This window comes from Trachypithecus francoisi, unplaced genomic scaffold, assembly GCF_009764315.1.
Source record: "Trachypithecus francoisi isolate TF-2019V2 unplaced genomic scaffold, Tfra_2.0 Lachesis_group16, whole genome shotgun sequence".
NCBI classification, from domain to species: Eukaryota; Metazoa; Chordata; class Mammalia; order Primates; family Cercopithecidae; genus Trachypithecus; species Trachypithecus francoisi.
Window position 1 is genome coordinate 64,622,473 of NW_022681461.1, and position 27,318 is coordinate 64,649,790.

Here is a 27,318-nt window from a genome sequence, read left to right on the forward strand (position 1 = left end):
TGGTGGAAGGGCAAAGAGTAGATGGAGTGGGGGGTTGGTAGGAGTGGGGTATAAACTCATCCTTTCATAACAAATTCACTCTACAATAAACAGCATTAATCCATTTATGAAAGTAGTTCCCCCATGGCCCAAACACCTCCCATTAGGCCTCACCTCCTAACCCTGCCACATTGGGGACCAAGCTTTCCAACACATGAACTTTGGGGGACACATTCAAACCACAGCAGGCATCAAGAAAAATATATTACCGACTTGCCTCATGAATCTTACATTGCAGTGGGGTAGGCTAACAATAAACTATAAATAAAAGCATTACAAATTGAGATGAGTGCTATAAAGGGCAAAAAGGGAACATTAAAACAGAGAATAATGGGAAAGGGGAGTTTATGGCCTTGTGGAGATACTTAAGCTCAGACTAAAGGATGAGGAAGAGATAATCATGCAAAGACTCAGAGGAATTCTGCAAACAGTGACTTGCCTGAGTTTACATTTGCAGAACATATAGAGGACCCAGATCTGAGGCCACACTTCCTTCCTGTCCTTGCTAACAGCATCATCTTTATTGAGGAGGGAGAGACCTTTCTTCCACCTCCACAATGGGGCTCTTAACCAGTCTTACTGCGTCAGCTGGAGTTTCATCTCCAGACAATGCTGCCCTACCCCCCATAAAAAGGGCATTTGTAAATAGGAAGAACATCAATGAACTAAACGTATTTTTGTGCCTTGCTGATTGTTGACAGGACACAATCAATGCCATCGAGGGCCTGACAGAATATTCACTCCTGGTTAAACAGCTTCGCTTGAATATGGACATCGATGTCGCTTACAAGCATAAAGGTCCCTTACATAATTATAAAATGACAGACAAGAATTTCCTTGGGAGGCCAGTAGAGGTAAATGAAGAACTTTGTGTAGTATTTTACAATTGGCTGAGACCATTGAAATCATCTGTCCTACTCTTTATTTTATAAATCTATCTTTTCGCTACTTAAACATATATTGGGTGTCTGTTATGTCCTAAGCAGGGATGCCTGCTATATCCTGGGCACTGAGGATTCAAAAATAAAACACAGTCAGCATACTGCAGGGAGATTGTCATTTAAGCAGATAGTGAAAAATGAGAGTCTTGATAGGTACATGGAAGTACAGAGGGGCCCTCCTGATCCTGGCTGAAAGATGGGAGGAGTCTGTCAGATGTGTCCAGCTGTGTGGGTTAAATCTGAAAAAATCAGAATGAGTTAGCCAAGTGAAGAAAAAGGAAGAACATTCCAGACATAGATAACAGCACACAGAGCAGTACAGTGAGTGTAGGAGGGAAGGCATGTCTGGGAAGCTGCTAGTGGTTCCTTCTGGCCTTGGTCATACATGCAGACTGTGGCCAGGCTGGAGTCAGCCTTTAGGGTCCCCAGCTCCTTGCCCCATGTCCTTTGCTACTGCTGGATTTTTAAAGGTGGTAACTTTGATAGCTTATGAAAATTTCACAAAGAAAAAGACATGTTGGAAAAACTGGGTTCTCTATTAATATTAGCTGCCCACATATACCTGCTAATACATATTTTTCTAATTACTGTGTTTGCATTATTTTAAAGTATACTTAAATGTACAGTAATTGGAAATAGTCCTCACTGTTGAAATCTTTCACAAATTGGTGTTTGTTAAAAGTAAACAAGTATGAGAAATATATATATATATTTTTTGAGATGGAGTTTCGCTCTTGTTGCCCAGGTGGGAGTGCAAAGGTGGAACCTCGGCTCACTGCAACCTCCGTCTCCCGGGTTCAAGCAATTCTTCTGCCTCAGCCTCCCAAGTAGGTGGGATTACAGCGCTTGCCACCACACCCAGCTCATTATTTGTATTTTTCGTAGATACGGGATTTCACCATTTGGCCAGACTGGTCTCAAACTCCTGACCTCTGGTGATCCACTCGCCTTGGCCTCCCAAAGTGCTAGAATTACAGGCGTGAGCCACCATGCTCAGTGGAGAAATAAAATTTAATGCAAAAATTGCAAACTGGTGGCCCATATTTAAAAAAAAGGATATGGATATAAACATAGACATAGATATATGCCAACATTTAAAGATCCAGAGATTTCAAATAAAAACCTGATTCCCAACTTCCCTTGATAAACCAAAAGACCTGGCAGCAAGGCACTGGGCATTGGCATGGCTTCTGCAATTCACTGCAGTCCCCACCAGTCACAGGACGTATGCATGTGCATTTATGTTCATACCTGCTTTGTGCCCAGGCCTCTGCAGGCATTTGTGCTTGTGGTCCCTAGTTTGGGAATATGTCTTCTTTCCCTGGGATCATTTAGAGTTCACCAGAGATTCATGTTCTGAGCCTGAGCTCTAAAGAGGATCTCTTGACCTTCCAGCTACCTGAGGTAGCTGGAATTATTCTTTTCTATAGGGATAATGCTGTAAGAGGCCTCTTGTCATCCTAGCAAAATTTAAACCTTAGCCTAGGATGCTGCTTCCACGTAACACCTGGGCTGTTATTATCCAGTGTGGAATTTTCTACTCCAGCATTTCCTGAAATGTGTTCCATGAAAGAGTGTTAGGTGGTTGAGTGTGCATGAAAAACTCTAGCTTAAATGAAGTTAAACAAGTTTTTAAATCCAGAATTCCTCTGTTCTGTAATGTGTATGTGATTAAGTGTGGTGACTCTGGGCGTGAAAAGCGACAGAGGCAGGGAACAGTGCACAGCATTTCCCAAACTTATTTGTCATGCATGCTTTTCACATGCAGTATCTCAAGACACTCGTTTTCCAGCAAATGCTGCTATATTCTATCAGGGAGAACAAGAACGTTGACCTACTTTCCTACATTTACTAAAATTTGAAAGAAGGATTGAGAAACTTTAACATATGCCCAATCCCTCTTGCATTATTGTGCTAAGCAAAGGAAACGGGAGGCTTGGAATAAAGGAAGTGCCAACTCCTCAGACTCAAAATTATCTCTCCCCTACTTTCCACAAATAAAGGAGCATTTGGATGACAAAGTTCCTCTGGACAGGAGAATGAGTTAACTCCATTTATGTCTTCACTTTCCTACTAGCAGAGTCGGAAGACGAGCAGCAGCAACTAAGGATTTGGCAGGCTTGAGTGGGGTGCCAGTGGTTTGGGGTGGGGACCAGGGGTTTCTGCAAACAAAGGCCATGACAAGTGGAAAAGATAAATCATCAAGAGATGGAAAAAGGGTGCAAAGGAGGAACTCAGAGAGGACCAAAGACAGATGCACCCACTTTCAAGTTATGTGGAGGTTCCCTGCTCTGGGTTCTGATGAAAATGATCTCCATTGGCACACAGGATACTGATTCCTGAGCTAGGCACAGAAAGGAATTTATTCAGTTGGCAAAAGGAGATGAAGATCCAGATTTACCATAGCCATATGTAAATGAAAATGTAACCAGAAGTGACCTCTGACATGCTGCTTTTGTTGGTTCACTCAGGAGAGCTCAGACATCTTATTTACATGTAGAAGGGAAAGGGGAAATACTAGCCTTGTTTAGCACCTGCCATGGGCATAGAATTTTCAGTGTCTCATCCAGTTACTCTCAGAGGAGATCTGAGAGAGGAGGCTGGTAGGTGTCAGCTCACTTTTCATAGCCACCTCCCTCCCTATCAAATGATGAAAGAAAGCATGTTTTCTCTATTATCTTTCCAGGTGCTTCTCAATGATGACCTTGTTGTCAGTACAGGATTTGGCAGTGGCTTGGCTACGGTACATGTAAGTATTTAATTGATATCCAATAACGAGTTATGTGTCTATTTGTACTAAGTAAGCATTTTGGGGGATTTATGTGTTATTCATAAAGGCTTTTTTCTTCATTTTAGCCACTTGGCAGTTGCAATTTTTTTTCTTTTTTCTTTTTTTTTTAAATGGAGTCTCACTCTGTCACCCAGGCTAGAGTGCACTGGTGCAATCTTGGCTTACTGCAACCTCCACCTCCCAGGTTCAAGCAATTCTCCTGCCTCAGCCTCCCAAGTAGGTGGGATTACAGGCACATGCCACTAGGCCTGGCTAATTTTTTTTATTTTTAGTAGAGACGGAGTTTCACCATGTTGGCCAGGCTAGTCTCAAATTCCTGACCTCAATTGATCCATCCATATTGACCTTCCAATGTTCTGGGATTACGGGAGTGAGCCACCATGCCTGGCTGGCAGGTGCAAATTTTTCCAGGCTGTTTAAGTATGTTCATGCATTCTTAAATTACATGTTCTGAGCATAAATTAACATCCTATTAATAATTTTAATCACATTTTTATCTTTAGTACATTCATTCCTTCAAGGACTGTTGTAAGTTTATATGGGGGAGGAGAGATTGTCCACTTTTCTGCCACTTCTGGTTGGTGTCAATGTATCTACTTCTGGCAGCACCTCTGCCCATTCACACACACCTATAATTTGCTGTTTGCCATTATGGTGTGTGGCTGGAAGAAACCCACACTCCTTAGCCTTGTGGTGGTGTGTGTAAAATTAAAGTGGAAAGGTTCAAGAACAAGAACCTTGGGAACTCTCCTGTAGAGTAAGGTGCTCAGATTTGACGCATGGAATTTAGACCAAGATTCTGACCGGCCAGAAGTCATTTTTTGCTTATTTTGGGCCTCTCAGGTTTAGATTATGGAGTTTGCTTAGAGTCCAGCTGCTGGAAAAGTGAGTCACTAATGTACACCATTTGTGCTGGATTATGAAAATGATTCTTCGAGCATCCCATCTGCAGCAGCAGTGTTGCCATAATACCTTTGTCACTTTCCCACTTTAAATAGACTCTTCTTGCTTACTTGTCCCCAATGTAGGTAACAACTGTAGTTCACAAAACCAGTACCTCTGAGGAAGTTTGCAGCTTTTATTTGAAAATTGATACTCAGGATATTGAAGGTAAAACAGCAGGATTTACCCTGTAATTTTGGCTAAAAATAAAGCATGTTTATACATAGAGAGTTTCTCTGATTAGGAAAAATGTGCTTACTCAAAAAGCAAAATTTCTTGATCAAATACTTTAGCAGGTTGACATCCAAGTAAATTTTTTACATTAGAGATATGTTTTACAATAGATATAACTCTTTAATATAGTTGGAAGCTAATATTAAATAGCAATAACTAAGCTAAATGTATTTGCTATTGATCACTAAATTGTTTTGACTGACTATGTTACTTTTAAAGAGTGTAGCTAGTTGTAAAGCCACATTAAGGTCTAATTCCAGAACCCAGCATTTCTGTGACTTTTGTGTTCACCTTCCAATCTAGGACCTTGAATTCCCTTATCACCCTGTTAGTTTTCCATCCCTTAGCCTTTCTGTATTCCAAGGGGTCCAGCAAATGAACATTTCTCTGCCTCCATCTTTAACTTAGTCTCTCCTGTACTTACCATTCTTTCTTTAAATTTATCCCCGACCCTTTTTTTTTTTAACCCAAGGCCCTCACATCCCTCTGCTGGTTGGTTCTCCCTTCCTGGTCCAAAAGCAAGTTCACTTGCACACTCCAGTCCTCCTCCTCTCCCCATTGCCTCCAGGGTCAGAATGAATGCTGCTGCCTCTGCCCTGATATTTTCCATCTATGGCTCAGAAGCCTGTTCCTGCAGGAAACTTCCCAACTACCAGCAAATCAAGGCATCTGCTCTTCCTCCCTCCAACATCCCCCAAACATATTACCAATACATATTTGTCTTTAATAATTTCTTCCTTAAATTATAAGTTATTTGACAGCGGTGAACTGTTAATTATTTAAAGACTTTAATTATTTAAATTAATTATTTAAATACTTCCTGGTGTTGTCAATAGCCATGAATTTCCATTAGAACCGCTGAAAGTATCTAAACTTCCAAATCACAAATCATTTTTAAGTGTGTTCAGAGATCTGTTCATTAATGATTCTGTTCTGACACGTTCCAAAGCAGCTGAAAACAGTTTACTCTTATATTTGTCTGTTTGCTTTCTTGTTGCGTATGCCAGCATCCCACTACAGAGGCTACGGAAACTCTGATTACAAACGCATAGTAGCATGTGCCAGGTGAGCCCATTTCCACAAAAGTGAGTATAGACTCCAAGTTCTCATTTTTGTTTTAGTATTGTTTCTTTATATATTTTCAAATTTTAGTATGCCCAGAAGATACAAAATTGTTCAATTGTTTAAAAATGCAGAACACATGTATTCTTAAATAGCTACTTACCATAAAAAACAGCCTTGGTTTTGCTCAGAATAGTTTTCTCTCTCATTTTTGTCTTCTGATTCAAACAGTATAATATTAATTTTTTCTTTCTTTCAGAGGGATAGAGATGTGATGAAAAAAAAAAACCAGAAAAAATATAAAAGATTCTCTCAAAAACAGTTCCTACTCTCTTACTTAGAAAAATCACACTTACCTAACAAAATCCCTGGCCATTATCAGCTAGATTCTCAACTCAACCTGCACATTGAAGTCAGCTGGAGAACTCTTAGAGATGTCCAAATGTCCCGTGCTCCAGAGGTCATTCTAATGGTAGTCAGGGTTGAGAACCATTGATGTTAAACCCTCTCCTGACTAAGTTTCCTGTTATTGCTAGGTAACAATTTATTGCAAACGTAATGGTTTAAACCAACACAGTTTTACTATCTTGCAATTCTAGAGGTGAGAAGTCCTAAAACCAAGGAGTTGGGTAGGGCTGTATTCCTTCTGGAAGCTCTAGAATTTGTTTGCCTATTCCAGATTCTAGAGGCTCCCTGTGTTCTTTGGCTTGTGGCCCCTGTCTGTCTTCAATACAAGTGTCACAGCATCTTCCAATCTCTCTCTGACTGTGACCCCTGCTTCCATCATCACACTTCCTTCTCTGACTCTCCTGCTTCCCTTCCTCATAAAGATTCTTGTCTTTACATTAGACCTACACAAATAACCCCCATCTCAAATCCTTAATTTAATCACACCTGTAAAGTTCTCTTTGCCACATAAGGTAACATATTCACAGGTTCAGGGGATTAGAACATGGACATCCTTGGGGGCCATTATTCTGCTTACCACAGCCACCATCCTAAAATGTTTATGAAAGTGTAGGTTTTTTGCCAGGTACAGTGGCTCATACTATAATCCCAACACTTTGGAAGGCCAAGGAGAGAGGATTGCTTGAGCCCAGGAGTTCAAGAATAGCCTGGGCACCATAGCCAGACCCCATCTCTATAGCAAATTTTAAAAATTAGCCAGATGTGGTGGCACGCACCTGTAGTCCCAGCTACTTGGGAGGCTGAGGCAGGAGGACTGCTTGAGCCCAGGATGTTGAGGTTGCAGTGAGCTGTGACCATGCCACTGTACTCCAACCTGGATGGATGAAAAAGTGAGACCCTGTCTCCAAAAAAAAAAAAAAAAAAAAAAGGAAAAGAATATGTAGGTATTTGAAAATATGTATATACTTTTGGCTTTGGTGATCACACAGTGTGATCAGATAGTGGTAGAGCCAGGACTGTAACACAGACTTCTTCCCTGATCTTTCCATCGTCCCTCAATCCTTTCTATTGTGTTCTATTTTCTTAACTCTTGTATTATCAATAACAGTGATATCTATGGATGGCATTTTGCTGATTTTACTTATAATCACGCACCCACTGTGGATAACATGGAAATTCAATAGTGTTGTGCAAAAGATGAGAGCTGAGAAGGACCTTAGGAATGATATCATAATCCTCTTGTTTTGGAAATGAAAAAACTAAGACCCAAAGAAATAAAGTCGCCTGCCAAATGCTCACAGAGTTAGAGGCAGAGCCAGGGGCTCAAATCCCCAGCCTCTGATGTTCAATCCAGTATCTAAACTGTCTCTTTTTTTTTTTTTCAGATATAGTTTCACTCTGTCACGCAGGTTGGAGTGCAGTGGCCTGATCTTGGTTCACTACAACCTCTGCCTCCCAGATTTGGGAGATTCTCCTTCCTCAGCCTCCTGAGTAGCTGGGATTACAGACACACAACACCACGCCAACTAATTTTTTTATTTTTAGTAGAGATGGGGTTTCACCATGTTGGCCAGGCTGGTCTCGAACTCCTGACCTCATGTCATCTGCCCACCTCAGCCTCCCAAAGTGCTGAGATTACAAGCCTAAACCACCATGCTCAGCCTAAACCACCTCTTTCAATCAGTGTAATCTAAGACCACGAATCCCAAGGAAAAGCACATTATTTCTCCCTGCTTCCCTCCCAGCTGTTTCCCAGCCTTCTCTATCTCCCAAGCCCAATCGCTTCCTAGGATTCCATCACTATTCAGTCCTATTTCCTTCCTCATCAGCATTTCTTCCTTCCAGCATTTCCTACTTCCTTCTGTGGCCAGTCCCTGCTCTCTGTTCCCACTCAAACATCTTTCCTCATTCCCTAATGTCTTTCCAGTAAGGTTACCCTTTCCCAGGCAGCTTCTTTCCTCCTGAATGCCATTCCTACCCTTGGTCACCTACTAGCTGGGGAGGAGCATGATCACAGTTACCTTTAAATTTGTAACAGTTGTCAAAGGGAAGTGTAAGGAAACTTCTGGGCAGAGCTCGAATCAGTGCCTGGGACCCTACAGGGAGGCATCTGGACTTGCCATGAAGAAGAGCTCTCTGATAGGGTGAGACACCTGTGGGATAGCCTCTGCCAGTAAGAACTCCAGTGACCTTCAGGACATCAGCTTACTTCTCCGATCCTCTTCTATGAAGCAAAGATATTGCACTACCTTATCTCCAGTTTTCTGCCGGTTCTAATTGTCCACAATTCTGCCGTACAGAAAAAGGCTGTTATCAAAAACTCGTTCATTTGACTTCATTGGCAGGAGGCCTAATTCCAGATTATCAATATACAAAAGAAAGCAAGGAGAAATGCAATCTTGAATAGTCTATCCTTTGGTTTTTACAAATTGGGGACAAAATGTTCCAGAAAGGCGAGTAGAATATGCTTTTGGCTCTGTTGACACTGAAGTTAGGTTGGGTAAATTCCAAAAGGAACTGTGTAGTACTTATTCGTGTAAGAACTTCTTTGCCTTCAAATATTCTCTCTCCTGATTAAAAAATGCCAGCATGAAGTTTCTGTGTTCAGAGGGTCTCTTTCGTGTATTTACCTTTTTACAACCTCTCTGTTGTATTCCTAAGAAAAGAAAAACAGGATTTCATTTCCCTCGCAACAAAATGCCTTTGGGGAAGATTGCTGGTTTTGGCAGCAGGCAAAGGGCTTCTTGAAAGGAGGATTTCTGTTCCACCATTGAAACAGTCTCCATGGCAACCAGTCATCAAGGCTCCAGCAACCTTTTCATAGACACTCTCCACTCGGGAGGCCCTTTTCCATCCTGCTGACAAAGTGTTTGCATCTGTGAGCAAGAGTTCTCTGCTTCTAGCCATCCAATTAGCGAGATGTTCAGATGTCACATTAGAGTTCCAAATGTTTTATATTCTGTTCTAAATTGTTAATTTGGTGGAGAATAGGGTTAAATTTTTATGAGTCACATATTTTAGAATACTTTTCATTATTGTGGCAAATATTACATCTATAACTTCTATTGGGGACTGCTTTTATTTATTTATTTATTTTTGAGGCAGAGTCTTGCTCTGTTGCCCAGGCTGGAGTGCAGTGGTGCGATCTCAGCTCACTGCAACCTCTGCCTCCCAGCCTCAAGCGATTCTCGTGCTTCAGCCTCTTAAGTAGCTGGGATTACAGGTGTGTGCTACCACACCCAGCTAATTTTTGTATTTTTAGTAAAGAAAAGGTTTCACCATGTTGGCCAGGCTGGTCTCGAACTCCTGGCCTCAACTGATCCGCCTCAGCCTCTCAAAGTGCTGGAATGACAGGTGTGAGCCACTGCGTCCAGCCGGGACTGTGTTATATATGCTCTATGAGGTGTCATTGAGGAAAAGATATGCCCTGACCCCTCACTTACTTGCATAGTGTCTCCTCTTCCACCAACATTCATACCTGTAGGTGAGATAAATTCATTTTCCCTCTTATGAAGCTGTCTTTTAATTTCTTCCTTTAATCCTGTCTGCTCTCCCAAGCTTCACTCTCAAATATCCAGCTGCCTCTCAAGCATCTTGAGGTGAAGTTGGAACCTGAAATCAACTTTTGCAGAACCACACTTCCTCTGTCTCTGCCCTAGCCTCAGCCCCGCCAGCCTGTCTCTTTTATGTCTTCTAACATCTCTTAATGGTAGCTGTAAGCCTCTGCCACCCAAAACCAAAGTCTGGGAATTATAAAGATAAATTTAAAATACAAGCTTATACTTCTTCACAGTTAATTTTACAAATAAGAAAATGATCTTAGAAGGGGGAAATGATTTGTGGGAATCTCAGAACTGGAATAAAACCCAAGTTTCCTGATTCTCCATTTCAGTATTCTTTTCTCTCTTACAAAACAAAACAAAAACAAAACCCTCCCATTGTGCCCTTTTTGCATTTCTCCTTAACTTCCTTCTAGCAGAATTCCTACTGAAAGGATAGTCCTTGAAACATTTTCTACATAAAGTAGCTATTATGGGAAATTTAGAAAATAGAGAAAAGCATGAAAAAGAAAAGAGATAATCGCTTATAATCTCACCATCCAGAGAAAGTAGCTACTAATATTTAGTGGGTTCTTTTGTTTGTTGGTTTGTTTTTAAAGAGGGAGTCTCGCTCTGTCACCCAGGCTGAAGTGAAGTGGTGTGATCTCGGCTCACTACAACCTCTGCCTCCCAGGTTCAAGCAATTCTCCTATAGCTGGGATTACAGGCGTGTGCCACCACGCCTGGCTAAAATTTTTTGTATTTTTAGTGAAGATGGAGTTTCACCATGTTAGCCACACTGGTCTTGAACTCCTGACCTCAAGTGATCCGCCTGCCTCGGCCTCCCAAAGTGCTGGGATTACAGGCGTGAGCCACCATGCCTGGCCTTACTGTATTTTCTTCCAGCTTTTCCTGGACATGTTTATTGAATCTCTTTTCAACATACAACTAATTTTTTCCCTTGGAATATGCTTCATTAGAAAATAAACTAACATGAGAATCCAAAGGCCTGGATTCTTCTGCGGCTTTGCATGAATTAGCCGTGTGACCTTGAACCAGTGCCTTACTCTCATCCTGAGTTTCCCCAGCTAGTTAGCTTGGTGTGGATGACTTCTGTGTTCCAGTAGAGTGGTTCATTGAGATTATTGATCAAGTGAGGAAAGAGAATAGATGACTCAAAGATCTCTTGCGACTCTAAAGTCAGAGATTTTAACCCATACATTGTAGAAAAGTAAATAAATGGAGACCCAAATTTAAAAATTAAGGTCCACTAAGGAACAGTGTCCTTTCTTAAAGAATCTTATTCACTTGTTTATTATATTTTCTAACCTCTTTTTTATTTTAGCTACAAGCCCAGCAGGGAAGAATCATCTTCCGGATCCTCTCATGCAGTGATGGACATCTCCTTGCCTACTGGAATCAATGCAAATGAAGAAGACTTAAAAGCTGTATGTGTTTTCTTTTAAATCATGTAAATTCTTTGTTTTCTTTTCTGAATTATTTTATAGACAATTTTACTTTCTTAAATTTTAATATACAACTTGTATAGAATCACCCAGAATATTCTGTTTTTTGTTTTTGTTTTTGTTTTGAGATGGATTTTCACTCTTGTTGCCCAGGCTGGAGTGCAAAGATGCGATCTTGGCTCACTGCAACCCTGCCTCCCGGGTTCAAGTGATTCTCCTGCCTCAGCCTCCCGAGCAGCTGGGATTACAGGCATGCACCACCACGCCTGGCTAATTTTTTTTGTAGTTTTAGTAGAGACGAGGTTTCACCATGTCAGTCAGGTTGGTCTCCAACTCCTGACGTCAGGGTGATCCACTGGCTTTGGCCTCCCAAACTGCTGGGATTACAGGTGTAAGCCACCAGGCCTGGCCAGAATATTTCTTTCAAAACATAATTAACCTAAGTTTTGATTTATCAAAGTGAAACAGAAGCATACACTAGCATGCTCTGAAAAATATGAGTTTATATGCTAATGTGTTCAGACATTTTCAAGAAGAGGAATTGCTCTTCAGTTTCTTTGAACAACAGATCACATCCCTGCGATGTGACATCTCATTAACAGGTGAATGTATTTAAACAAAAAGATAATGAAATGAAATTCAAGCTTCTTTCTTTTCCCCCTTAGCTTGTGGAAGGGGTGGATCAGCTATTCACTGATTACCAAATCAAAGATGGACATGTTATTCTGCAACTGAATTCGGTAAGTTCCACCTCCAACCATTTTTCCTTTACTATTACTATTCAAAATATACAGGCTAAAAGATTATAAATACCATCTCTCTGTAATTTCCTTAAATCCTTTAATTTGTTAAACAGATCCCCTCCAGTGATTTCCTTTGTGTACGATTCCGGATTTTTGAACTCTTTGAAGTTGGGTTTCTTAGTCCTGCCACTTTCACAGTGTATGAATACCACAGACCAGGTAATCAACTCCATGCTAACATTTCTTCAGAAGAATACTTGGTATTCTTTACAGAACATTTAGAAATCCACTAGAATCCTGTAAATTTTATGTATTGCATCTCTTAGGGACCACTCTTCATAAAAGTCCCAATTTGAACATTCAAACTACTGCATACAAAATATTGTACATAAACTACTTCTTGACATTGAGCAGACCATTTCACCTCAGTCCTCAGTTTCTTCATTTTTAAAATAACTGGATTGTAGTGCCTCCAACTTCAGTATTCTTTGCCTCAGGTTTGTCTATGTTGTTCACAGATAAATCATCTCTCTCCTTTTGAGAGAAACCAACTCAATTCCCCCAGAACAACTTCTAGCCCATCTATATTCTTATTACACTTTGCAGATAGCTCTGTTATAGCAGCTGTCAGATTGCATTCAATTATTTGTATGTCTTTCTCATCAACTCCAGGGTGTTTTCATTCTTGTGTTCCTAGTATATAATGCAGTGTCAAGTATAGAATGTGAACTCAATAAACATTTATGAATGAGTAATACCACATTTGACTACTCAGCCACTGTTGAGAATGTTATGTGATTGGAGAGCTTATTGGTTCACAAGACAGATGACTCCACCTTGGGCAGTTCTACTTGTTAGAAAATTCTTAAAGTGAACCAAAACTCTGACACCCATTCATTCTAGTTTTATATTCTGAAATCACATAGAACATACATAGTCCCTCTTCTCCTTGAGATAGATATATAGAGTTACATAGATATATGCTTTTCTTCCCTTGTCCACCCTAAACAATTCCAACTCTTTCAAAAGTTCCTCATGCAACATAATTTATTTTCCTGTTACTTATAGAAGCATAAAATACTTTATTTCTGAGAAACGAGTGTTTCAAGCACAGAACTAAGCTAAAAAGGGGAGATCTTTCTGAGGGTAGGGGAACCCTTCCCAGGACAGCCAATTCATAATTTCACCTCCCTGGGCCTTAACTATAAAAAGAAGGATTTAGAATAAGCAATCTCTGAGGCTTCATGTAAGAGACTCGCCAATTAGTACATGTGTTGTTCTTCAATCAAACCACTTCTGTTAACCACACTTTCGTTGCCACAGATAAACAGTGTACCATGTTTTATAGCACTTCCAATATCAAAATTCAGAAAGTCTGTGAAGGAGCCACGTGCAAGTGTGTAGAAGGTAAACTTTATTTAACATGTTTAGGCTGCATACTTATTTAAAGCAGTCATTCATAACTTGAGGTTAATCTGGGGGACACTGTTTGGTAAACTATTCTTTCTCAGAAGTAGAAATGCTATCTCAACTAATTGAAAGCTAATGATTCCTGAGCATTGTAAAACGACGTTTTCACAGTTCCTGAACAACCTGATAGTTCATGCTGTACAGAGGCAGGGAAACATCATCGAGATGGTTGTTGGATATTATAGGGACAACATGATGTGAAATTTTACTTTCACCTAGTCTTTTTAACATACAGGACCAGAGGCTCAGGACTGAACCACTAGCTTCTGTTTCTTTTCTCTTTTACTTCCCAGTTAATGGAATTCTATTTATTGTCCAGTTCCATTTAGTCTTTCGTAAATCGAAGAAAGCCCTCTTGGCCAAGGAAAAGATCCAGAACTCACCAGTAATCAACAGCTGGCTCCATATGGGTCTGCGTTAGTTTTGGTTTTTTCAAAATCCTCAATAGCTACACATTTTCTAGGTACTTATTGTGCCATTTTATGGCTATATATCAGTCACATTATCATTCTGGGTCCTTTGAAGGACTTCTGATTATACTCAAAATGGAAAAATTTCCCCCTTTCATCAAGGGAAGCACATACATTTCTAAGGACCTGAATGTGGAGTAGCCACACAGTCTAACAATAAGTCTTATGCCAGGGGTGTCCAGTCTTTTGGCTTCAATGGGCCACACTGGAAAAAGAATTTTCTTGGGCCATACATAAAATACACTAACACTGACAATAGCTAATGAGCTAAAACAAAAATCACAAGAAAATCTCATAAAATTTTAAGAAAATTTACGAATTTGTGTTGTGCCACATTCAAAGCTGTACTGTGTTGTGTGCAGCCCTCGGGCCATGGGTTCAACAAGCTTGTGACTTATGCTCAAGATTTTGTTTTTTGTTTGTTTTGTTTTTGCTTTATGTAATGTTTTGCTTTATGAAAGAAAAGAAAATGGGCAGGTCTTAGAAATCTGAGATTTGTAAGGTTTTATTGGGTTGTCTCTGGGTTCATGAGAAACTGTGTTTACTCCTAGAAAGAGTGTCTACTTCTTTACATTAACCTTAGTTTTACCAATTTTCACAAAATCCAGCTGATTGTGGGCAAATGCAGAAAGAATTGGATCTGACAATCTCTGCAGAGACTAGAAAACAAACAGCATGTAACCCAGAGATTGCATATGGTGAGTTCAAAAGTTCAATATAGCTCCTTTAAACATGAAATTTTATGAAAACGTGTTCAGTCAGAAAGATCAAAAACTTTATGTAGTGATTATATGGATACAACATTCCATGTGATCCCCTGAAGGAAAATGCCATCGATTTTTAGCACTAACATGAAAAGTTTTTTATTCCCCAGCAAAGAAATGTGATTTTCATTATAAATAATAGAAGTGACATGTATACCCAGCCAAGATACTTTCCTCTAATAGATCTTTTTCAATTACAGGCACTAAAACATAGTCAAAGGGAACTTTCAAGAAGCCACAGAGGTATAAGATTTCAGTTCCGGCCAGGCGCGGTGGCTCAAGCCTGTAATCCCAGCACTTTGGGAGGCCAAGACGGGCGGATCACGAGGTCAAGAGATCGAGACCATCGTGGCTAACACGGTGAAACCCCGTCTCTACTAAAAAATACAAAAAAACTAGCCAGGCGTGGTGGCGGGCGCCTGTAGTCCCAGCTACTCGGGAGGCTGAGGCAGGAGAATGGCGTAAACCCGGGAGGCGGAGCTTGCAGTGAGCTGAGATCCAGCCACTGCACTCCAGCCTGGGCGACAGAGCGAGACTCCGTCTCAAAAAAAAAAAAAAAGATTTCAGTTCCGTACTCTTCCAATTGATAAACCAGAGGCAGAGGCAAAGGTGGTTTAGGGGAGTTGGTTTTTAAAAAATCTCTTCAGTGTAAAAATATAAATACCAAATAATTTTTAATATATTCAGAATTGCAATCCATGTTTGAGACATTCTCCATTTCAAAAAGCGAATCTCAATCCTTCTAGTTGTCCAGAGCTCAGAACTAAATTAGTGTTCAAGTTCAGTTGCAGCCTTGCCTCAGTTCCTGATAAAATTAGCTCCTTTGTTTTCTATTCAGTTTTTGATGTTTATTGCTGGCATTTTTTGAAGAGAGAGAGCATATCGTACACTATCTCAAATCATTTTTTCATTTTGAAATTGGAAGGGTGGAGCCGGGCGCGGTGGCTCATGCCTGTAATACCAGCACTTTGGGAGGCCAAGTTGGGTGAATCACCTGAGGTCAGGAGTTCAAGACCAGCCTGGGGCGAACATGGTGAAACCCTGTCTCTACTAAAAATACAAAAATTAGCCAAGCATATTGGTGCGTGCCTGTAATCCCAGCTACTCAGGAGGGTGAGGCAGGAGAATCGCTTGAACCCAGGAGAAGGAGGTTGCAGTGAGCCAAGATCGTGCCACTGCATTCCAAACTGGGCAACACAGTGAGACTCTGTCTCAAAAAAAAAAAACAAAAACAAAAAAGAAAAAAGAAAATGAAAGAAATTGGAAGGGTGTTATTTATAAATTTAAAAAATAAGTACAGCCAATTTAGTACTTTGTGTTTAGCAACAGCTTTCATAGACAGTTTCTCATTGCAATGGAAAGGGTTCTCATTCTTATGAAAAGGGTCTCATAAGAACTTTATGGGTGCGGTGGCTCATGCCTGTAGTCCCAGCACTTTGGGAGGCTGAGGCAGGCAGATCACTTTGAGCTCACGGGTTCTAGACCAGCCTGGGCAACAAGGCAAAACCCTGTCTCTTCAAAAAATACAAAAATTAGATGTGCATTGATGGCTGGTGCCTGTAGTCCTAGCTACTTGGGAGGCTGAGGTAGGAGGATCACTTGAGCCTGGGAGGTGGGGAGATTGCAGTGAGACATTGCACTCTAGACTGAGTGACAGAGTGAGACCCTGTCAAAAAAAAAATGTAACAGAGGATTATCACTATTTGCCAGTGAAGAAACTGAGGCTCAGGGAGATTAAATAATTTGCTCAAGGTCATGCAGAAAGCAAGTGATAGAATTGAGATGCATCCTGATCTCCAGTATTTTTTCCATCGAAGTCTACTGAATTCTCTTAATAGTAATTCAGGCAACAGAATGAGTTTTGTATGGTTAATAACATTTCTTTCCTTTGAATTTATCTTGATTTAAAAAAAAAAAAAAAAGCTAAAAAGCTGCCTGACTCAGTGTAGACCCAATGCAATTTGTTAAATACATGAAGACTTGAGAATACTGTAATGTTTTAACAAACAAAAATTCCACTAAATTATTTCTTCCCTCCACTTTAGAACTATTTTAAATCTAAAATATCAGAAATCTATTTTAACACAGAGAATAAATGCAATTTGGGTTTATTGTGTTGTTTCAAGAAAACACTTAGCTGGCTTTTTATTACTGGAATAAAAAGCTATTACTGGAATAACAGAATAGAAGCAAAATTAAGTAGTTCTGTCTCTCTACTCAGGCCCACATAGTAAGTACATTGCCCATGTCCGTTATAAAGACTATGAATCTGAAATTCAGAACATTTTTCATGCATTTTAAGCCACTAATTTACATAGCCCCTGGTTCTGCCATGATGAGTTCACCTATCTATCTCTCAATCTGTCAATCTATAACTGGGATAGACTTAAAGACTTGAGGGATATCTAGAATGAACAAATCTTTTAGGTCACTCATTTCAAAACAAAAAATGGAAAGAACAAAAGCAAAAATAAAATAAACCTCTCCTGAGGCCACATAGAAAGAACGGGTCCCTTCAAGCTGGTCTTTCCAGACCTGAGGTCAAGCACATTGTGCATCAAACATTGATGTCTGAATGAAGAGAAAACAGGATTGCGGGCAGCTCACGTTGGGTAGTTGCTAAGCAAGGGTGAGTGAGACAACAGAATCATCCTAAAAACCACAGATTAAAGCCAGTGGAACTATAGGAGGAAGCAAAGCAAGGAACCAAGAAAGCTCACATGGTTGACCTGAATGAGAGATAAGGCTTCCTCTGTGGCCATGGAGAAGAGAATGAAGGGGCTCTTCAAAAGATGCCCATAGGCATGACTCCACTCATCTTAAAGGATCAGCCTCTGAACTTAACATCTAACAAAGGTTTATCTTGTTTGTTTGTTGTATGTGCTTCTGTTATTTTATTAAATATGTCTCTTATTCTAATCAGCCTCTTCTATAACATTGGCCAGAGCTAGTGATTCTAATAGATTGAGAGATTGAATCAGACTGAGGGGATTGGGGGAGCCTTCTTGGAGGAAATAAGAACTATAATAGTTCGCCATGCTTCATTTCTCGTGTTTGACAAATTCTGGCTTCTACTGGACATAGCATTGATAGTATTAAGACTGAATTGTTTCATTTTTGTTTGTCTTTTACCAGCTTATAAAGTTAGCATCACATCCATCACTACAGAAAATGTTTTTGTCAAGTACAAGGCAACCCTTCTGGATATCTACAAAACTGGTGAGAATTCATTCATTCATTCGTTCTTTCATTCAACAACTATTTAGTACTGACTATGTGCCAGGTATTGTATTAGATGCAGAAGATACAACGCAAATAAGACAGAGCTCCTGCCTTTTTAAAGCTTATATCCTACTTGGGGAGAAACATTTTTTAAAGATGTTCGTATAAACATTTCTCACTGAATTCATTTTTCTCAAACTTCAGCAAAATGGTTTTTTTAATTGTGTAATTGTCCAATTTCTTTTTTCTTTCCAACTTTTATTTTAGGTTCAGGGGATACATGTGCAAGTTTGTTACATGGGTAAATTGCATGTCGTAGGGGTTTGGTATATAGATTATTTTGTCACCCAAGTAATAAGCATAGTACCCAATAGATAATTTTTCAGTCCTCACCCCCTTCCCACCTTCTACCCTCAAGTTGGCTCTGCTGTCTAGTGTTCCCCTCTTTGTGTCCATGTGTACTCAGTGTTTAGTTCCCACTTATAAGTGAAAATATGTGATATTTGATTTTCTGTTACTGTGTTAATTCACTTAGGTTAATGGCCTCTGGCTCCGCATCCATGATGCTGGAAAGCATGATTTCATCCTTTTGATGGCTGCATGGTATTCCATGGTGTCTATGTCCCACATTTCCTTTATCCAGTCCACCACTGATGGACATTTAGGTTGATTTCATGTCTTCTCTATTATGAATAGTGCTGTGATGAACATATATGTGCATGTGTCTTCATGGAGGGATGATTTCTATTCCTTTGAGTATATACCCAGTAATGGAATTGATGGGTCAAATGGTAATTCTGTTTTAAGTTCTTTGAGAAATCTCCAAACTGCTTTCCACAGTGGCTGTGGTATATAAGCATTCCCTTTTCTCCGCAATGCTTATGGTGCCAGTGGTATATAAGCATTCCTTTTTCTCCGCAACCCTGCCAGTATCTGTTATTTTTTGACTCTTTAATTATAGCCATTCTGACTGGGTGTGAGATGGCATTTTGTAGTTTCGATTTGCAATTCTCTAGTGATTAGTGATGTTGAGCATTTTTTCATGTGCTTGTTGGCTACGTGTATGGCTTCTTTTGAGAAGTGTCTATTCATGTCCTTTGCCCATTGTTTTAATAGGGTTGTTTTTTGCTTGTTGATTTAAGTTCCTTATAGATTCTGGATATTAGAAATTTATCAAATGCATAGTTTGCAAAAAATGTTCTCCCACTCTGTACGTTGTCTGTTTACTCTGTTAATAGTTTATTTTGCTGTGCAGAAGCAGCTCCTTAATTAGGTCCCATTTGTCAATTTTTGTTTCTGTTGCAATTACATTTGGAGTCTTTGTCATGAAATCTTTGCCAGTGCCTATTTACAGAATGGTATTTCCTGGATTTTTTTCTAGGATTTTTATAGTTTTAAGTTTTAGATTTAAGTCTTTAATCCATCTTGAGTTGATTTTTACATATGATGAAAGGAAGGGGTCCAGTTTCATTCTTTGGCATGTGGCTAGCCAGTTATCCCAGCACCATTTATTGACTAGGGAGTCCTTCCCCCATTGCTTGTTTTTATTGATTTTGTTGAAGATCAGATGGTTGTAGGTGTGTGGCTTTATTTCTGGGTTCTCTAACCTGTTCCATTGGCCTACGTGTCTTTTTTGGTATCAGTAACATGCTGCTTTGGTTACTGTAGCCTTGTAATATTGTTTGAAGTCAGTTAGTAGGAGGCCTCCGGCTTTGTTCTTTTGCTTAGAATTCATTTGGCTATTCAAGTTCTTTCTTTGTTCTACATGAATATTAAAATGTTCTTTTCCAATTTTATGAAAAATAGAAAAATGACATTGGTATTTTGATAGGAATAGCATTAAATCTGTAAATTGCTTTGGGCAGTATGGCCATTTTAACAATATTAATTCTTCCTATCCATGAGCATGGAATGTTTTTCCATTTGTTTGTGTCATCTCTGATTTCTTTGAGCAGTGTTTTGTAATTCTCATTGTAGAGATCATTCACCTCCCTAGTTAGTTGTATTCATAGGCATTTTTGTGTGTGTGTGGCTATTGTGAATGGGATTACTTTTTTTTCTTTTTTTTTTGAGATGAAGTTTCACTGTGTCACCCAGGCTGAAGTGCAGTGGCATGATCTTGGCTCACTGCAACCTCTGCTTCCCAGGTTCAAGTGATTCTCGTGCCTCAGCCTCCTGGGTAGCTGGGATTACAGACATGCACCACCACACCTGACTTATTTTTGTATTTTTGTGGATATGGGGTCTTACATGTTGGCCAGGCTGGTCTTGAACTCCTGGGTTCAAGTGATCCACTCACCTCAGACTCCTGAAATGCTGGGATTACATGTGTGAGCCATCACACCTGGCCTCATTTCAATTGATATAAATTGTGCAATAAGTAGGACTATAAAGCTAAATTGCAATAATATGTTTATACTAAATATTTTTCTCTTTTGAAATTCTATCAAATATTTCAAGTCCTAAAATGCTTGATTTCTTTTCTTCTGAGACGGGGTCCCACTATGTTGTTCAGGCTGGTCTCAAACTCCTAGGCTCAAGGGATCCTCTCTCCTCAGCCTCCCAGCTTGATTATTACTAACCATACCCTAGAATTTTAAAATCCTAGTAATATTTTTCAATTTTGTATTTGCTTTATCAACACTTTGATAATTTTTTAAATTTTTGCTATTTTGAAAGTTTCATTGTATGAAACTTATTTGTGATGTTATTTTATTTTTTTCTTCATTGATGGTCATAATTTTTAAATTTGCAGGCTAGTTGCCATTCTAATGAAATAAGTGTTTAGAACTTTGATCTTTCTACAATCCAACTTTTGAGCACCATTTTCATCCAATATTTATATTACAAGCAGTAATAAGCCATTCTCTTTTTACAGAAATAACAAAGTGCTTTTCATTCCAGAAATACAAATTATTTGTTTTATTTGATACTAATTCTTGCATAGTATCAAAAGACATTTTAGACTGTTCTGAATTTTTCATAGCATCGGATGATTCCCAAGCTACAGTTTTTTTTTTATTAGTATCATTTCCTCTTTGTTCTCCTGTAGATTCAAAGATGCATTTTATGATATTTAAAAGGAAATGTTAAGAAACATTTGCATACTTCATCTCCTCATTCTGGGTTCATTTTTAACACTTATAAATTTTGAATTTTTATAAATATAAAAATACCACAAACTACTTACAGAAGAATTGCGGCATAGTAACAATAAACCATTTAGAATCAAGGGCAAACTGTAGTTTGAGGATAATGATAAATTGCTATTTTTCCAAAGGACAGAGTGCTTATAATAGGTGAGGATACAGAAGAATAAAAGTTATTGTTGAAGCCCAGGGTAGTTGCCTGTTCTCTCTTCTGAATATACTTTAAAGTTTCCATGATGAGAAGTTTAAAAAATAAGGCCCCATACAGCCACACTGCTTACTATGACAGGGCTGAAATGGCAGATAGCATTTGGTAATGCTGCTCAGATATTGACATAATAGAAATCTACACCATCAGGGCAGCCTAAGAAATCAGCTTGAACTAATGAAACGAAATTTATGTTACTAATGAAAGGTTACCATTTACACAATTTCTATTATACACTATTTGCCAACTGGTTCAGAAGGTTTTCAGGACTTAACAATTAAGATGACTCTGCCAGAGCTTAATAGTTAAATATCAGCTCTGGATATATAGCGATAAATCAGACACAGTCCATGCCTGAAGAAGTTTCTAGTCTAGCTAGAAGGACAGATGTGGGACAAAACATTGTGATAGAAATTCAAGTGTAAAAGAGGTAAGGAGGAGACAGAAAGGTATTTAAAACAAACAGCATCCAGGAATATTTTACTGGATACTGTGAGAATTGAAGGAGACTTTTAAGATAAATGAAATTCAATAGGCCAACATGGGGAGGAATGCATTCCAGATAGGAGAATGGGCTACTTGAGAGTTCTTTGGGAATCCCAAAATTATTATCTTTGAAATTTTCCAAGTCTTTCACATTTTGTACTTTTCTACAAAGTTGACAGTTGCCAACTACCAAATAATTTTATATTTTACTATATAATGTGGAGATTAATATTGTTCAACTATAGAGAGCCTTCTTTTAATTCTGGTTCTATAAGAGTAATAATAAGTACTTACATAGCTCCTACTATGTTCCAGGCACTTTTTATATATTAACCCATTTAATTTCACAATGGTTCTACAAGGTAGGTTTTATTATCATGCCCAGTCTTCAGATGAGGGTCTAAGGCCTTATGCAGATAACATAAATCATTTTCCCAGAGTCACATAGCCAGGAAGCGGCATGCTTAGAGTTTAACCCAGACAGTCTGGCTCCAGAGACTGAAGCCTTAACCACATGAATATCACTGCTCTCCACTAGCCAAGAACCTCTCAGTAGCCACGAGGAACCAGAACGCTTGAGAGTTTATCATTGTGACATTAAAATATGAATGTTTTAACCTTACTTGACTTGCATGTCTCTCAGGGGAAGCTGTTGCTGAGAAAGACTCTGAAATCACCTTCATTAAAAAGGTAACCTGCACTAACGCTGAGCTGGTGAAAGGAAAACAGTACTTAATTATGGGGAAAGAAGCTCTCCAGATAAAATACAATTTCAGTTTCAGGTAAGTCACCAATATTTTTCAGTCACTGATCTTCCCTCCAAAACTGAGTATGATTTATTCTTAAATACACTACGTGTTTCTTATGGCCCTGCTCTTAACCAACATGCCATTTTGAACATCAGTGAAATAATATAAGTGTCAAACAGAGAATGATTTAAAACCATCATGGCAGCTGAGGGCTTAGCTGCCTGATTAACCATCTGAGTATCTGGACCTGATGATGAATCTGAAAGTACTCACCGGACCTCCCCTAACCACCACACCAGCTCCCTTGATAGGTTCTCAAATTGTGGTTTGTAAAGAGGAAAATGTGTAAATAAGCATTGTATTATCTGCTTTTAGAAGCTAGTCATTGAAATAGATGCCATTTCTGCCTTTAATATGGGAGCCCCAGGCAGCTTCATGATTCCTTAAGGGTTTGTGAACCCCTCCAGGAGAGGCCGGTACAGAAGAGTTTGGTGGACACCCTGATCCTTGGGGACCTGACCACAGCTGGGCTCTTATGAAAGAAATCAAATCCGGCTTTTCTGTACTGGCCATCTCACAAACACTTTGTTTCTTGGTAGGTACATCTACCCTTTAGATTCCTTGACCTGGATTGAATACTGGCCTAGAGACACAACATGTTCATCGTGTCAAGCATTTTTAGCTAATTTAGATGAATTTGCTGAAGACATCTTTTTAAATGGATGCTAAAATTCCTGAAGTTCAGCTGCATACAGTTTGCACTTATGGACTCCTGTTGTTGAAGTTTGTTTTTTTTTCTCGTTTTTTGGTCTTTAAACATTCACAGCTGGTCTTATTTGTAAAGCTCACTTTACTTAGAATTGGTGGCACTTGCTTTTCTTAGAGAATGATTTTAAACGCTGTAACTTTCTGAAATAACATGGCCTTGGAGGGCATGAAGACAGATACTCCTCCAAGGTTATTGGACACCGGAAATAATAAATTGGAACACCTCCTCAAACCTACCACTCAGGAATGTTTGCTGGGGCTGAAAGAACAGTCCATTGAAATGGAGTATTACAAAAACATGGCCTTTGCTTGAAAGAAAATACCAGGGGACAGGAAACTGATCATTAAAGCCTGGGTTTGCTTTCAAACTGTGCTAAAAAGCCTGTTATTTTATGCTAGATCAGCTTCAACCACACAAAGACAGGCAAATTGAGAGAGACGAGAAAGTCAGCAGTAGAAAACCTTAACCTGGAGCAGGCTTAGCCTCAGAGCCCTCAGCACACTGAGAAGGTAGGCAAGTTTGTCTCCGCCCCTTCCCCTTCCATTGCCCTCTCCATACCCTTGAAGGGAGACCCTCTACTCTCTTTCCCTCCCTCCCGGCACATGTTCATTTCCCCCAGGAACTTGCTCTCGCCAACAATTGCCTTACTAAAAGACAGGCCCAGTGCAGCAACCTGGTGAAAAGAAACTGAGTGGCGAATCAGAAGACCTTTTTCCAGTCCTAACCACATCTCTCTTTGAGCCTCAGTTTGAGCTTTATAAAAGAGGATTCATAACAAAAAGTTAATTTTTAAGTGACATTTTGCAGCACTTCAGATCATATTAAAAAGCTCTCACATGTATTCCCATTTAATGTTTCAAGACTCTCACAAGATTCAGAAATTATTATTATTATCATTATCATCCCCATCTTACAGATAAGAAAATTGAGATTCAGTCCTCGTGTGGTGGCTTAAGCCTGTAATCCCAGCACTTTGGGAGGCCGAGGCGGGCAGATCACTTGAGGTCAGGAATTCGAGACCAGCCTGGCCAACATAGTGAAACTAAAAATATAAAATTCTACTAAAAATATAAAAATTAGCCAGGTTAATTTAGCAAGCCTGTAATCCCAGGTACTCAGTAGGCTGAGGCAGAAGGATCACTTGAACCCAGGAGGTGGACATTGCAGTGAGCCAAGATCATGCTACTGCATTCCAGCCTGGGTGACGGAGTAAGACTCCATCTCAAAAAAGAAAAAAGGAAAAAAAAAAAAAGAAAATTGAGGTTCAGAAAAGTAAAGCAGTTTTCCCATCCTAGTAAGGAAAAGAACTGGAAATCACACCCCAAGACTATCTCAGTCTAAATACATCTCTGTTCCACATCACTACATGTTGCTTGTTGGGGTGAATTTTCTAACAGTAAGGTGAGATATAATAGAAATTTCTTAGACACAGGTTAATCAGGACCACTGAACTATCACAGGAAACATGAAGATGACCTCCGGATGTAATGGTAATTAACAGAGACTGGAATGCAGCTCCTTTTGAAGAGTCTGCTTTGTACTAGTTAGGTGAAACTACACAAGGCCTTGTAGTGTGCCTTTGTAAATGACACTAAGATTTTCCACTTCCAGGGACTAAGGACTTATTTTTCTCTAATGTCAAAGCTCACATTGTAGGCACTCCCTTGGCAAAAACAACCAATGTGTCATGTTCAAGATGCCCACACTCCCTGTCAGTGAGGGGAGAGGAGACCTTCTCCAGAGCAGGCCTCTTGGTGTCTCCTGTCACCTCCTTGCCTGGAGGAGGGAACCACTGGTGCTGCTTCAGAGGCACAGGAGTCTGCCTGCCTTTTCCCTGAGCACTTTGGCAAATAGGGCAGGCCACAGTGGCCTAATTAACCCACAATGCAGCTGTCAAATATCAAAGCAGCTTTTGTGAATTAGCCTGGCACCATTTAAAATATCCGCCAGCTCCTCTTCAGCTAACTCCTATGCATTTGAACATACTTTCTCAGTGAGGCTTTTGTGACCCTCCAAACCAGGCTGGGCCCATTATCCAAAACTGCACTTCTCCTCCAAGGCACTTGTGCTCTTGCAATGATTTACTTAATCAGATGGAATTATTTGTTTAGCGTGACCACACCGAAAGCTCCACATAACTAAGGTCTGAGTCTGTTCTATTCGCCAGTATCTCCTGTAGTTGGCACAATGTCAGGCACATCATACGGACTCGATAAGTGTTGGTGGATTCCCCCACAGTGTAGAGAATCAGAAGACCCAAGTTCTAGTCTTGGCTTTGGCCCTAATTGGCAGTGATTTGGGACAAGCCTCTTAATCTCTTTGATAGCCTATAAAATAAGGGAATTGGACACTCTAATGTCTCTTTTATACATAGCTAAGAAGATGTTCTATAATCTTATGATGTGAAACAGAAAAAACCAAATGGCATATAAGTATCCAAATACTGGGTTTTATGTCTTTCTCTCTTTCTTTCTTTCTTTCTTTCTTTCTTTCTTTTTCTTTCTTTCTCTCTCTCTTTCTCTCTTTCTTTCTTTCTGACAGTTTTGCTCTTGTTGCCCAGGCCGGACTGCAATGGCACAGTCTCGGCTCCCTGCAATCTCCACCTCCTGGGTTCAAGCGATTCTCCTGCCTCAGCCTTCTGAGTAGCTGGGATTACAGACATGTGCCACCACACCCAGCTAATTTTTTGTATTTAGTACAGATGGGGTTTCGCCATGTTGGTCAGGCTGGTCTCAAACGCCTGACCTCACGTGATCTACCTCCCTTGGCCTCCCAAAGTGCTGGGATTACAGGCGTGAGCCACTGTGCCCGGCCTGGGCTTACATATTTCGTCTGTGAGTATGGACAGAGCTCAGAGAAGTAAGCTGGAAGAACTGGCAAGGCTTCCTGGAGAAGGACAGTGGGATTTGGGTAGGTGGGAGGTGTAGGAGGACCTTTCTGGTTAAGGGGGAATGCATAAGGCAGGTTTCCCCAGGGGTAAGCAAGATGTTCTTAGGTGATGTGATGCACAATTGTTCATTTTAGTAGCTATATGTTTATTTTAACATGTATTTTTAAAAACTAGCACATCAAAGCCATGATATAACATTTTCTTCCAAAATAAATTTATTTCCCAAGAAGTAAGTCTATTTAAGAAAAAGTATTGAATAAATAAAGGTAAGATTATTCTTAGGGCAAAAATCATGCAGTTGGCTTGCAAATGATTGAAGTTTAAATACTCTGTCTTAAGAAAATACGTGGAGGTGACTATGAGCCAAGGTTGAGGCAAGCAGCCTCACTCCATATTTCTCAGTGAGAGATTCTGGACGAAAGTCATATTCAGTCTTGCTTTCCAGACCCTGTGATACTAATGTATTCAGCAACATCCAACAAACATGTATTGATTGGTAACTGTAGGCTAGGCCCAATTCTAGGTGCTTGGTGCCAAGATTCCTGCTGTTGTGGAACATAGATTCCAACTGGGAAAGATATGTAATAAAAAATAAAGAGAATAATTAAGGAATTAATCTTGGATCTCAGAAAGTGATAAGAGCAATGGGAAAAAAATAAAAGTAAAGCAGACTAAGGGAGACTGGTAATGGTCAGGGGAGGGGTTGCAGTTCTAAATAGGGTGGCCAGGTCAGGGTGGACTTCAATGAGAAGGTGAAATTTGAGCAAAGACTTGAAGGATGTGAAAGAGTGAGCCACATAGCTAGCCAGGGGGAGAATGTTCCTGGCACTCTTGGTACATGGTGTCCGGCCTAAGGCAGGAGCATGCTGGTGTGTCACAGGGAAAGCAAGGAAGCAGGAGTGGCAGGTATAGATTATGAAGTCAATGGAAGAGGCTTTGGCTTTACTTGGAAGGAAACAGGAGCCATTGCAAGGCT

General features: G+C 39.8%; 1 protein-coding gene across 2 annotated transcripts in view; it reads left to right on the top strand.

The window, feature by feature from the left end:
• C5 (complement C5) overlaps positions 1 to 23,819 on the top strand; it is a 101,885-nt gene extending 78,066 nt beyond the window's left edge. For both annotated transcript variants that reach the window (XM_033237614.1, XM_033237615.1), the window contains 12 exons: positions 741 to 893; positions 3,667 to 3,729; positions 4,800 to 4,881; positions 5,955 to 6,012; positions 11,302 to 11,404; positions 12,088 to 12,162; positions 12,279 to 12,384; positions 13,489 to 13,572; positions 14,714 to 14,803; positions 18,005 to 18,088; positions 22,578 to 22,716; positions 23,283 to 23,819. In XM_033237614.1, the coding sequence (XP_033093505.1) occupies positions 741 to 893; positions 3,667 to 3,729; positions 4,800 to 4,881; positions 5,955 to 6,012; positions 11,302 to 11,404; positions 12,088 to 12,162; positions 12,279 to 12,384; positions 13,489 to 13,572; positions 14,714 to 14,803; positions 18,005 to 18,088; positions 22,578 to 22,716; positions 23,283 to 23,412 (1,167 nt within the window). In that variant the 3' untranslated portion in view covers positions 23,413 to 23,819. The remainder of the gene's footprint in view (positions 1 to 740; positions 894 to 3,666; positions 3,730 to 4,799; positions 4,882 to 5,954; positions 6,013 to 11,301; positions 11,405 to 12,087; positions 12,163 to 12,278; positions 12,385 to 13,488; positions 13,573 to 14,713; positions 14,804 to 18,004; positions 18,089 to 22,577; positions 22,717 to 23,282) is intronic.
• Positions 23,820 to 27,318: the final 3,499 nt, after the last annotated feature.